At 44.8% G+C, this 12,470-nt stretch overlaps 1 protein-coding gene across 1 annotated transcript in view; it reads left to right on the forward strand.

Moving 5' to 3' along the window:
- Mocos (molybdenum cofactor sulfurase) overlaps nt 1-4,119 on the forward strand; it is a 47,852-nt gene extending 43,733 nt beyond the window's left edge. The window contains exons 14-15 of the mRNA XM_028774833.1: nt 2,440-2,544; nt 3,925-4,119. Of these exons, the coding sequence (XP_028630666.1) occupies nt 2,440-2,544; nt 3,925-4,035 (216 nt within the window). The 3' untranslated portion in view covers nt 4,036-4,119. The remainder of the gene's footprint in view (nt 1-2,439; nt 2,545-3,924) is intronic.
- Nucleotides 4,120-12,470: the final 8,351 nt, after the last annotated feature.

The raw sequence follows: 12,470 nt of genomic DNA on the forward strand, positions 1-12,470 counted from the left end.
TTTTACTAGTCTGCAACCGCAGCCCATGGAATAGCAGTGACTGCATTAAGATTGGCCATCCCACACCCACTAGCCCAATGTAGAACCTCCTCCATAGACGCCGGTCCAGAGGTGAGCCTCCTAGGTGAGCCTGGATCCTGTCAAGTTACTGGCTATTTACTACAGGAGAGACCATGACTGCTGAGTTTTCCCTTTTAATTCTTCCTATGTCTGCATGTAACTTATTTTTAACAAGAATTTATGACACTAATTGATTTTTAAAAAAGATATGCAAAAAGGCTTAAAGCTGGACGTGGTGGCACTCACCTTTAATCCCAAGGCTGTGAGTTCAAAGCCAGCCTGGTCTACTTATTGAGTTTCAGGGCTACATAGAGAAATTCTGTCTACCCCTTCCCTGAAAAAAAAAAGGAAAGAAAAGAAAAAGGAGCATGCCTTTAATTCCAGCACCAGCCCTCAGCCTCAGGAGACAAAGACAGGCAGATCTCTGAGTTCTAGGTAAACCTGGTCTACAAAGTGAGTTCCAGGATAGTCAGAGCTGCACAGAGAAGCCCTGTCTCAGAAAAAAAAAGGCAGAAAGAGGGAGAGAGAGACAGAGAGTCAGAGAGAGAGAGAGAGAGAGAGAGAGAGAGAGAGAGAGAGAGAGAGAGAAAGACAGAGAGAGACAGAGAGAGACAGAGACAGAGAGACAGACAGAGAACTTAAAAAGGAAACATGTATATGTGTGTGAAGGAAAGGAAGGAAGAGGGAGGGTGCTTAAAAAGGACATATGTACACATGTGTGTCTGTGTATAAGAGAATATCTGGAAAATGTCCCTCCTGCCATCTGAGGAACTATTTTCTGAGGATCTTTTCAACAAAATGACCAGATTTTGGTCCAAAGTGTTTGTGAAGAGAAGCTGGCCAGGGCGTGGGTCTGGAGGCTGCTGTTCTCTAGCATCCCTCGGTGCCCCCAAGAGTCACTTTCCCAGGAGAGGCTAAGAGGCTTCTGTATACTGGCTCTTGTTCTCAGGATCTTTACCCCCACAAGCGAGTGCTTCTGCTTGAGTGTGGGGTTGTGCTGGGTCTGGGCTTGGCATCCCTCAAATAGCGTCGGGACACCTGAACATATCCAACTGGATAAGGAAGTTCATCTTAGCTGAGTGGGCACTGCTGATCTTTCCACACTCTCTGCCACTCACAGGGCCTAGACATTACTTCCTACTGGATGAATCCCCGTCAGCCAGAGCAGCCACTCTAGCCCAAGCCAAGGCTCAGCTACACTAGTGAGTACTTAGAGTTTCTAGGAACCCACAAATAAGAGGCACATGTGGCCATGGGGAAACCTGGTAGCTGACATGGTGGTCTCAGCTGCTCAGGAGGCTGAGGCAGGAGGATAACTTAAGTTCACTCAGTCAAAGCCAGCCTGAGCAACACTTTTGCATCGTATGTGTGTAGCAAAAGAACAATCTTATTACTGCTGAGATATTATATTTCTGTTAATATTTATGTCTTTTCTCTTGTTATAAAAGTGATAAGGGCACATGGCCAAGGACTGCTGAATTTCTCTCATACCATATAGCTTATGCCAAATAGCTGACTGTTGGTTTATGTATTGCTGGGCAGGGTATGCAGACATGTGTATCTGTAGACACATATAAAATACACATATCATTTGCTTTCTGCTTCAATCACAAAACACAAGTATTTCACCACACTTGGCTTAAAGTATATTTTCTTATATTTTATTTAAAGGCCTTTGTGAATTTGTTTTAAAAACACAGTCTTATGTGCCTCAGGCCAGCCTGAGACTCGCCACATAACTGAAGATGAACTTGATTTCCGATCCTTCTGCCTTTAACTTCTGAGTGCTGGTATTAAAGGCATGTATCACCATGCCTGTTTTATGTAGTGTTAGGGATGGAACTCAGGACTTCATGACTTTCTGGCAAGCACTTAGCCCTCTGACCTTCATCCCCGGCTCCCTGTAGGTTAATTTGAATCCTTGTGGTAAGTACTACACAGATGTGTTATCTTCAATACCACGTGATCTCTCAGATACCAGTTTTTCATAGTCTCAGCAATATGAGGACAAATCCCTGCTCATGAATTGATGTTAATACTTGTAGTTCCTTTTAGGTTAAATTTCTATGTGTCTAATTGGTGCTCAAAGCTCACAGTGCCCTGTCCCTGGCTCAGTGGTGGCTTCTGTTTGTTTTTGAAGTTCTGAGTGCTTTCTTTCCTCAGATTCCTCCTCTCTAGGAGCCATCAAGATGCTCTTCCGTGCCTTTCTTTTTCTCCACAGCCCTCATGCAGTAGCCTTTCAGCCAGCAATCCCACTAGAGCCATTCCCAGAAAGTGCTGCAAAGAGTGGCCACTTCTGAGGTTAGGGGTAGGCCACATGCCTGTGATTCTACCATGCTAAGCATGATGGCTTCATCACATGTCCCCTCTCCCTGCCAGGTTCTGGGGCCTTGTCACAGGTGCCAGATAATTTGTATCAACCAGAAAACTGGGCAGCGGAACCAGGATGTTTTCCAGAAGCTTTCTGAGAGTCGAGGGAGAAAGGTGGGTATGTGTAGGTGTGTGTGAGAGTCGGGAGAGGAAGGTGGGTATGTGTAGGTGTGTGTGAGAGTCGGGGGAGGAAGATGGGTATGTGTAGGTGTGTGTGAGAGTCGGGGGAGGAAGGTGGGTATGTGTAGGTGTGTGTGAGAGTCGGGGGAGGAAGGTGGATATATGTAGGTATGTGTTCCTAACATGGTACCTTGTTTTCATCTTTGCATGACATTGCACATGACCATACTGTTAAGAGTTTCAAGTTTCAGCAGTGAAGGGGTTGTTACACTTCCCAAAGCCAAAGCTCTCACTGAGGTTCGAGCTTGTCTGGGGTTCCCTATTATTATTATTTTTTTTTTGCCATCTGATGTTTCATCCATTGTTGGCTGTTGTTCATTATAAGCATTTTAATGCTCGAAGATCTTATTCAAGATAGAAGGAATATAAAATAATGGTTGAGGGTGTGGCTCAGTGGTAGAGTGCTTTATTTACCTAGCATGTACCGAGGTCTGGTTTCCATCTCCTACCGCCTCAAGAAAAAAATGAATTCTACTAGCCTGATCTCTATTTTTTTCACCACAGAGATCTTATAACGAGATAAGTTAGCTCTGTGTGGATAGATGACCTGCTGAGAGGGCTCAGTAACGTTCATGATACTAAGCCCAGTGGTCCGTCTCCTCAGGGGTTAAAAATGACTCTGTGTTGTAGATTCTCGATTATAAAAGCAGAGCATTTATTATATATTCATTATATCTTATATATTAATAATTCATTAGAAGCATTTATTTTTAGCTCTGTATTTTCTGTTAGGACTTTGTGAAGAATTCTAGTCAGGCTGCATTGAAGTATTCTTGAAGCAGGGCATGATGGTAACACCTAGATCCTCCAAAGAACTCAAGGACATTCATGATTACATAGAAAATTTGAGGTTACCTTGGATTACAGTGAAGTCCCATCTCATATAAATAATAAATAAACAGGCTGGGGAGATGGCACAGTCTGCAAAGTGCATGCCTTGCAAGGTCAAGAGCCTTAGTTTGGTCCTTAGAGCTCTCTCTGTCTCACACATACAAAGAACTGGACCCTGTGACACACGCTTGTAATCTCAGAGATGGGAAGGCAGAGAAGGCCAGATCCTTGGAGCTCTCCAGATGCCTGCCCTTCCTGGTGAGCAGCAGACCATGAGAGACCCTGTCTCAATAAACAAGATGAGCAGCATCTGAGGACCTGCAGCCAAGGTCTCCTCTGGCTTCTGTCTGCATGTGTGCACACCTATACACACACAATCACAAGCCTCTGCCTTCTGAATGCTGGGATCAAAGGCATGTTACAAATGGCTTTCACTTTTAAAATAATGTTTGGTTTGTCTTCTGACTGTTGCTTCCATCACAGGTGAACTTTGGTGTGTACCTGATGCATTCGTCCTTGGATCTATCATCTCCGTGTTTCCTGTCAGTGGGATCTGAGGTGCTCCCCGTGTTGAAAGACTGTGGAGTGTCCTGATTCACCCTCTTCCTGGAAACACCCAAGTGTTATCTCCTAACGTTTCTTCTCCCAAGAGCATTAAAGTTTCTCTTTACAACACTACCTACCATTATTGAGCCCTGCAACTTGATTCGGTAGAGCTTTGTCTTAGGATAAATGCTGCTCTTTGCTATTGGAGTCGAGCCCACTCTTACCGTGTGGCCTCTGACCCCTCTGCTCACTTGCACTGACACAGCTCAGCCAAGTGCCGCTGTGCCCACACCAAAAAAGCCCCCTCACGTCTCCAAAGAATGATCAGTTGTAGTCAAATTAAACATTCCATGAGACTCTGGAGATTATTATTGAGTTAATTTTTAGCTTATTGAGTGCACTGCAGCATCACCTGAGACCATCTGGCTGGCAGGAACCAGAGCGCACTGTCTTCCTAGTTTTCAATCTATGTTTTTCTAGCGGCAAAGGCTGAGGCATGATGTCATGTCACTCAGACTGGTTTGATCTTCCTGTCTTCACTTGGAGCTGGGATGGGCTACCACATCCAGATTGTCTTATGTATTTTGAAGGTGTGAGTTTGCACGTGTGTGTATGTTCACACTTAAGATTTCTATGTCTTATTTTTTTCTACTTTTGTTTTTAGACAGGGTTTCACTGTGTATCCCAGGCTGGCCTAGAACTCACCAGGTAGATCAGGCTAGTCTTGAACTCATGGAAGTCTGCCAGCCTCTGCTTCCCAAGTGCTAGGATTATAGGTATGCCCCATACCTGGCTTATACGTCTTTTTGATGGACTGGGTCTTTTTGTGATATATAGTATCTTTTTGTAACTAGTATTGTCTAATATGTCATAATGACATAGCCATTTCTGAGAATTATGAGCCTCCCCTCATAAATAAATTCTGAAATTCTTGAGAAAGTATTAAATTTAGTCTAGCAATTTCTAAAAAGACTATACATGGTGGCTATGTTGGCTTTATTTCAGGTGCACTGTGGTGCTTTACTTTTGTAAGACGGAGTGAGTTTGTACATTACACAGACCTGCCCAGCTGGAGAGGGCGCCTTTGCACTTCTGGGTGTGCACTTTCTTCTCTACATTGTCACACTTGCTTATGTTTGTGAATGAGTAACACGAGAAAGCAGTCTACCGCACGCCTCACACATCCACCTTTCATTCTCTCAGACTCTCTGTGGAGCAGGCACTGGTAACCAGAGAGGTGAACTGGCCCTATGAAGACAGGAGAAGCAGAACCTGGCAGAGCTCAGACCGGAGCCCAGTCTGTCTGTCCTCTCTCTTCACTGGTGTGGTAAACTGCTGAGTCATGATTGTAGGCAACACTCTAAGCATCTTAGGTGGATTAAATCATGCGGTCTTCTTGAAAAGGACTATGAGGAATTTACTATCCTCATCTCTGTTTATAGATGAGAAAACTGAGGCCAGGCTAAGTCGATTGATTTAGACTCTAGAACTGAGCTCTGAGGGGCTAGACAGAATCTGAGGGGGCTGAGCTCTGAGGGGTCTGGCATCTAAGGGGTTGGAGATCTAAGGGGAGTTAAGATCTGAGGGGGCTGAGACTGTGGGGGCTGGTATGTTAAGGGGCAAGATATGAAGGGGGGTGGATTCTGAGGGGGTTGGACTCCACAGAGGTTGAGAGCTAGAGTTTGTGCTCTGATCATGTGACTCAGGGAAAGCCATAGTTGCCTAATAGCTAGTGGTTCTGTACAGATGCACACGAACCGTAGTTAGCATAAGCTCCTGTGAGTGATTTCCGCCCAGGGGCACCTCCCACTGCATAACTGGACAAGGTGAGTGAGCTGGTGGTTCATGTCAGCCAAACACAACAGGATGGTGCTTTGCACAGCAGTCTAGGGGCAGGGTATGTCTAAGAGAGGTGAGATTAGTCTGGGGGAAGAAAAGGAGAGTCCCACAGAGATGGGCAGGACAGTGCCATCACCTGTCCAAGCTTCAGCTTCCCTGTCCTCTTCTGTCCACAACTGGCTCTTGTCTCCAGGGCCTTCAAGCATGTCCCCAAATGGCATTTGCTGTTTGGAGTGACCTTGCCTTGGTTAGATGATGCAATCGGGACCAATTGTGTCCTATTTCTTGCCTTTCCTTCATCCTTAGTGAAGTTGTGGTGCTTTAAATTGTCAATGTAACTCCACCTAGGATCACCTTGGAGACAACCCCTGAGCAGACCTGTGAGGGAGCTTCTAGATTAGGCTGGGGAGGGGGTGTGCATCTACCCCAAGTGTGGGCAAAACCATCCCCTAGGCTGGGGTCCTGCACTGAGTGAAAAAGAGAAAGTGAGCTGAGCACCAACATTCACCTCTCTGCTTGCTGACCAGATGCAGTGTGACCAGCTCTGTCCTTCCTGCCCCCATGCAGTGACCGGCTGCCTCTTGTCACCATTTTTTTTTTCTTGTGCCATGGTAGATTTTATACCCTGGAACTATAAACCTAGATAAATGTTCTTTCCCTTAAGTTGTTTCTGTCCTATATGTTGTCATGGCAACAAGACAAACATCAAATGCAGAGGTGATGTGCCACCAAGGAGACAAAGGGTTTCTGGGATCTAGAGGACCTAGGAACCCACTGTTGGATCTTGGTTGGGACTTGAGGATCCTCAGGGACCCTGCAGCAGCCAAAACCTTTATTGGTTCATATTGTTTCAAGCACTTGGATCACTGAGGAGGGCTGGCCTCTCTCACAGGCCAGTTCAGGAAACCCCAGGAAACAGAAGGGAAGCCAGGCCCCACCAGGCAGCCTCTAATTCCCTCTTTTGTGCTAGTAGAATTAACTTCTACACATTTCACCTTACAAATCCCCCAATTAAAATTGTTGTAGAAATTATTTAATCCTGACCCGGGGCTTCTACCCTGCCTTTGACCATTAAGTTCCCAGATAAAAGACACACATGACCTTTGTATTTACAATAAGCCTTAAACAGCACAAGAGCTGAACACATACCTACATTCTATGCTGTTAGAATCTACTTTCCTATGGATAGCTCCAAGTTATTACTTACTATGATCCATCTGGGCTGCTCTTAACTTCAATTGGGCAGCCCTCATGGCCACATTTTCTCTACTCAGGGCGGCTTCTCCTTCCTCATCCTGCCCTTCTTCTCATGGTTCTCCTCCAGCCCCAAGCCCAGGAAACCTAAACCCCACCTATGTCTCTTCTGCAGAGTTATTGGCTGTTGGAATCTTTATTTTCCAATCAGAAATAACTTGGGGGCAGGGTCGCAGATCTGCATGCAAATTTTAGGTCTTGGGGTCCTACACTTTGCATGACAATAGACAGCAAGAAGAAACCTCAACAAAAATCTTGGCAAATCATATTCTTTCCATGAATAAGTGACAGGACATCTTTAAGTCTCACCTGAAAAGTGGTGAGAACCACAGTTCTTATAGTTAACAGTGATGCCTGAGAAAGTCGAGCCGTGTCCACCACCCGGTGGCAGCATTAGGTAAGCTCAGAGGTTTTTCTTACTGGATTCTGAGAACTAGTTCAAACTGGGTCAGCAGATCTCAACAGCTGAGTGATGGTATAGGGATTTTTTGGTCTCAGAGGAAAACTGTATCACTGGTAATGGAGCCCTTCAAATGTTGCTGCCTGAGTTATTTCTCCAGCGTATCACCATTGAATCTACTTAGCCCAACCATTCTATTGGGGTCTGTTTTTCTTAGGTCTTTACTTTTTGTTGTTATTTTCTTCAAGGATGTAGCTTTGAATTGACTGTTTTGTCCAGTCTGACCCTATCTACCTTTTTCTGTGTACATGTGTGACTGCATACATGTGCTCAAATGTGTGTCTATGTAGAAGTGTATGCATACTGGATTGTATATCATATACTTGACTATCAAAAACAATGGCTACAGCAGCTCTTCATCTTGGGGTCTTCAGGTCTGTGCTCAAATTTCTGGCTTTGCTTTTATCTCTGCAGGAGCAGAATCTGGTACTCACTTTCTGAGTTAGGGGTGGTCTTGGCTGACTTTGTGTCCACCCCTTCCAAAGTTGTCAAATGGACACACTGTGATTTATTTTGTCATTACATTTATTTTATTTTTGTGTGTGTCTGAGTATGTGGAAGTCTGGGGACAAGTTGTGGGAGTTGATTCTCTTCTTAAACCATGTGGTTTGTAGGGAGACAACTCAGGTGGTAAGGCTTGGCAGACAACTCTACCTGCTGTGCTGTATTGTTAGCTGCAGCCCAAATTCTGAGCCTGGGGAGCTCTTGATTCTTAGAAGGCTGCCTCAGTCTGCAGAGGCCGTGTGAGGAATACTGATCTAGCCTTGCATGAGAAAACACACGGGATAGAGATGAGCTGTCTCGCAGAAGTCCTCCATGTCAGCTAGCTGACAGGCAGCAGACACTCACACACATGGTGGAAGATGATTTCTAGTTGCCTGACTCCAGTGATGTTCTCAGATGGCAACCACAGCAGGGTGACATTGCTGAGCCCAGCTGAAATTCATGACCTACAGAATCGAGGGCAAATGGAATGGTTTATTACATGACAGCCATTAACTTGAAACACATTTGTATCTGGAAGCACAGAGCCACCACAATCAAAAACCCAAGCTAAGCATGGTGGTTTGAGTAAGAACTGTTCCCCGCAGGCTCATGTGTTTGAATGCTTGCCCCCTCCCCACCCCCAATTGGTGTCACTGTTCCACGGGGCTATGCAACCCTTAGCAGGTGGAGCCTTGCTGGAGGCAGTGCGGTACAGAGGGTGGGCTTTGGCAGTTTGTAGGCCCACTCCACTTCCATAATATGACTCTCATTTTTCCCATGGATGGAGATTCATAAGAGGAATTTTCCACAGTGAGGAAAACCACAGTTCTTATAAAATTAAAGGTGGCCAGCTAACTTCCTGCTCCTGCTGTCTGTTGCCACGACTCTTTTGCCATTATGGACTCTCACTCTGAAACCATATGCCAGCATAAACGGTCATCTCTGCAAGTCACTTTTGGTCATGGTGTTTCCTTGGAGCAACAAAAAGATAACTGTATACTGAGTGGCAGTGATTGCAGAAGCAGGCAGCATCTTGTGGCTGGGAAAGTGGCGGGGGAGGCTGCTGCAAGGGTGTGTGTAGGTGAGATTTTTTAGAGGAAGCACATGCTGAACCTTCCACTTCAAAGTGCAGGATACATGCCCCCTACTTATCCTGTAGTCAGTGCTGGGCCCAGGGCAGAATCCCATCAGCAGACACTTCCACTTAGAGAGCAAGTAGGAGACACATGTGTCTGCCTGGCACTCCGTCCCTACACACGGTGCTGCTTGCTACATTCCCAGGAGACATGTGTCTGCCTGGCACTCCATCCCTGCACATGGTGCAGCTTGCTACATTCCCAGGTTTGCCCCAGGGATGATTACATTCACCCTTCTCTATGGCTTTTAGCTCCAAGCTCTGGTGAAACTTTCATTTTTTCAAATTTCTTGCAAATACAAACTACTTGTAGCTGGTTCTCCCTTATCCAAGCTGGAGGTCAGAGGTCTCTTGTAGCGGGAAGTATTTGAAAAGGCAGTGGCAAGGCTTGGCTCCGGCTAGCTCCCTGGCCTCACCATGTTCCCGCTCTATGTATCCATACTAACTGTGGCAGTGGCACCAGCCCGAGAGTGCAGGCTCTGGTTCTACGTGGCTGCTGTCTCTGCCAGTCAGCTCTGTAGAGTCTACGGCTCTAAGCATGGCTCAAGGGCCAACTCGGTCACCCCCATGTGGTAGATAAAACAATTCCCATACCCAGTAGAAATGAGACTCTTAATGCTTAAAGATTATTTGATGGATTTATATATTAGCAAATGTTCAATACACAAGATGCCCACACAATTAGAATTGTTAACCCAATATCTAACCTTTTGACATGAATAACTACCTGAGACTCCTAAAGACACATATGTCTGCCTCTGTCTTGCTTCACCTCCTCCTTCCCTTCCTCTTCCTTTCTCCTCCCAACTCCCAGCTCTACCTCCCTCTTCTACTGCCCAATCACCGAGCTCCACCGCAAATACAATGGGCAGGAAAGTTTCCTGCAACAGTCTCTGACTTTTGAACAATCTCCATTTCTTTAGTCTAAGCGGGTAGTGCTTTTGTTTCTTAAAATCTCCATGGATTGTCTGTGAAGTTTACTAAGATTTATTTTTATGTGCCAGACCCTGCTTTTCTGCAAGAGCAGCAAGCGCTCTAAACTGCTGAGTCCTCTCTCCATCTCCCAACAATCACATTTTAAAATCTATTTTCCTAAGTTCATTTCTTAAGCTCAAAATTTAGGGGTTTGGATGCCCTCTTCTGGCCTCCACAGGCATTGCACACACATGTCATACATACAAGCACGCAAAATACCTGTACACATACACAATTTTAAAAAATACTTTATAAAAAGGTTTTTTTTTTGTTTTTTGTTTGTTTTTTTTGCTGTCTGAAGGTACTGGGGATGAGAAATTGCTTTATTTTTATAATTATAAATTTAAAAAGTCCATATTTCTTCTCTTCTTGCAAATAAAATTCATTATTATATGCAGCTGGAAGCACCCAACAAGTACTTTGAAGGGTTTTAGAGTTCTCCTTAGATAACTCCTTAGCTTCAGCCCATATAATTTATCCCTTTCTGATGACTGTAGGGATCAACTTGCCAATTGTTTCATTGTCCTGTAGCATAGAACATTTCCTAATTCTCAGACATCCTGAAAAGCATTTTTCTTAGATTAGACCTGGTTTCCTGGCATGCGATCTCAGGCCAGAGCTCTCTGAGGGTGAGAGGAGGTGGGGTGGGGTCTCTTCAGATCTATTCTAAGAAGTAACACACTGTCACTTCTATACACTCTGCTTGTTAGGGCAAGTATCAAAGCTACTTCTATTCAAAGAATGGGGAGTTGGTCTGGTGGTAAGCCATTGATTCCAGCATGTAGGAGGCAGCACACTGTGTTCAGGGGGAGCACTGTGGGTTCCAGACCAGCTGGAGTTGCATAGGAAGACTCTGTTTCCACAAATCAACCCAATCCAATCCATTCCAATTCATCAATCAATCAATCAATCAATCAATCAGTCAATCAATCAGTCAATCAAGGAATCTCTATTCCTTTCTCTAAATAGGACTTATCATCTGCTAGAAGTGGCCAAGTTATGAAACCCTGAAGGAAGAGATAGAAATGGAGGGAATTTGAGGGATGTGGGGGAAACAGGAAATATGAGTGAAATGGAGGGATATGGGGCATGTGAGGAAAATCAGTGAATATGAGGGGGTGGGAAATGGGGGGTATGACAGGTGTGAAGGAAATGGGGGAATATGGGCAATGTGGAGCAAACGAGGGGAATATGAGGGTTTTGGTGGGATGAGGGGCACATGAACCACCATTCATTCATATGGAGGAAATGGTAGCATGAGAGGCAAGAGGAAACTTTTACCATTGCTGTCTTTTCACAACTCCCACACCACATTAACTACAAAGATTTGAAGAAAGATACTCAGATTCATATACTTTCTCAAAAATCTGCCTCTTCTAGGGAGGATGCATACTTATACCACCCACAAAAGGAAAAAAGAGAAAACAAGAGAAAGAAGCCCTGTTAGTTCCTTTCCTTGTTGCTATGATAAAACATCTAGCAGAGCAACTTAAGGAGAGAAAGGTTTCTTTGGGATCATAGCAAAGGAAGGCTTTAGACCATCATGGCTGGGAAGGCATGTAGCTAGGGTGTGAGGTGGCTACATTGTGTTCACAGTCAGAAAACACAGAGAGATGGATGTTGGTGAAGCTTGCTTTCTCTTATTTACTGCTAGCCCATGGGGTTAGTTTCATCCACTGTTCAGGGTGGGTCTTCTTTTCTTCATTCAAACTTTTCTGCAAACATCATTCTGTAATGCTTCAGAGGCACATTACCATGGTGATTATAAATACGGTCAAGTTAATAGTAAATATTAACCATCACAAATCCAAAAAAGTATGATTCAAGTATGATGTATCACCTTTTAAGAGAGGCTGAGGCAAGAGGGTCATGAAATTGAGGCCAAGGAGGGGCTCCATCAATGCCTCTCCCCTTGTTTTTTGAGATGTTTTTTATTATGTAGCTCTGAATGTCCTGGGACTCACTATATAGATCAGGCTGGCTTTGAACTCATAGTGTTGCCTCCCTCTGCCTCCTGAGTATTAAAAGTATTAAAAGACGTGCACCATGCCCAGCTAAAATCGTGTCTTAAAAACCAGTCTCCCTTACGATCAAACAGGCTAGGACAAGAGATGAAGGAACCAGAGGCTGTGTAACATAGCCACAAAGGAAATCTGCAGGATAGGGCTCTGCATTGAAACAGGAGGACGCGCGCACACATTTGTGGTGGGGAATCCGCAGAGAAAGCGTGTGAAAGATGCAAGTGAGGCTGCTAATTGAAGGGCAAGGGTTTCTTTTCTCTTGAAACCAGAGAAAATGGAGAAGTACGCAACATGGAGCCATCTTGGGTGTGAA

Source organism: Grammomys surdaster, unplaced genomic scaffold (genome assembly GCF_004785775.1).
Source record: "Grammomys surdaster isolate TR1022 unplaced genomic scaffold, NIH_TR_1.0 243, whole genome shotgun sequence".
Lineage (NCBI taxonomy): Eukaryota > Metazoa > Chordata > Mammalia > Rodentia > Muridae > Grammomys > Grammomys surdaster.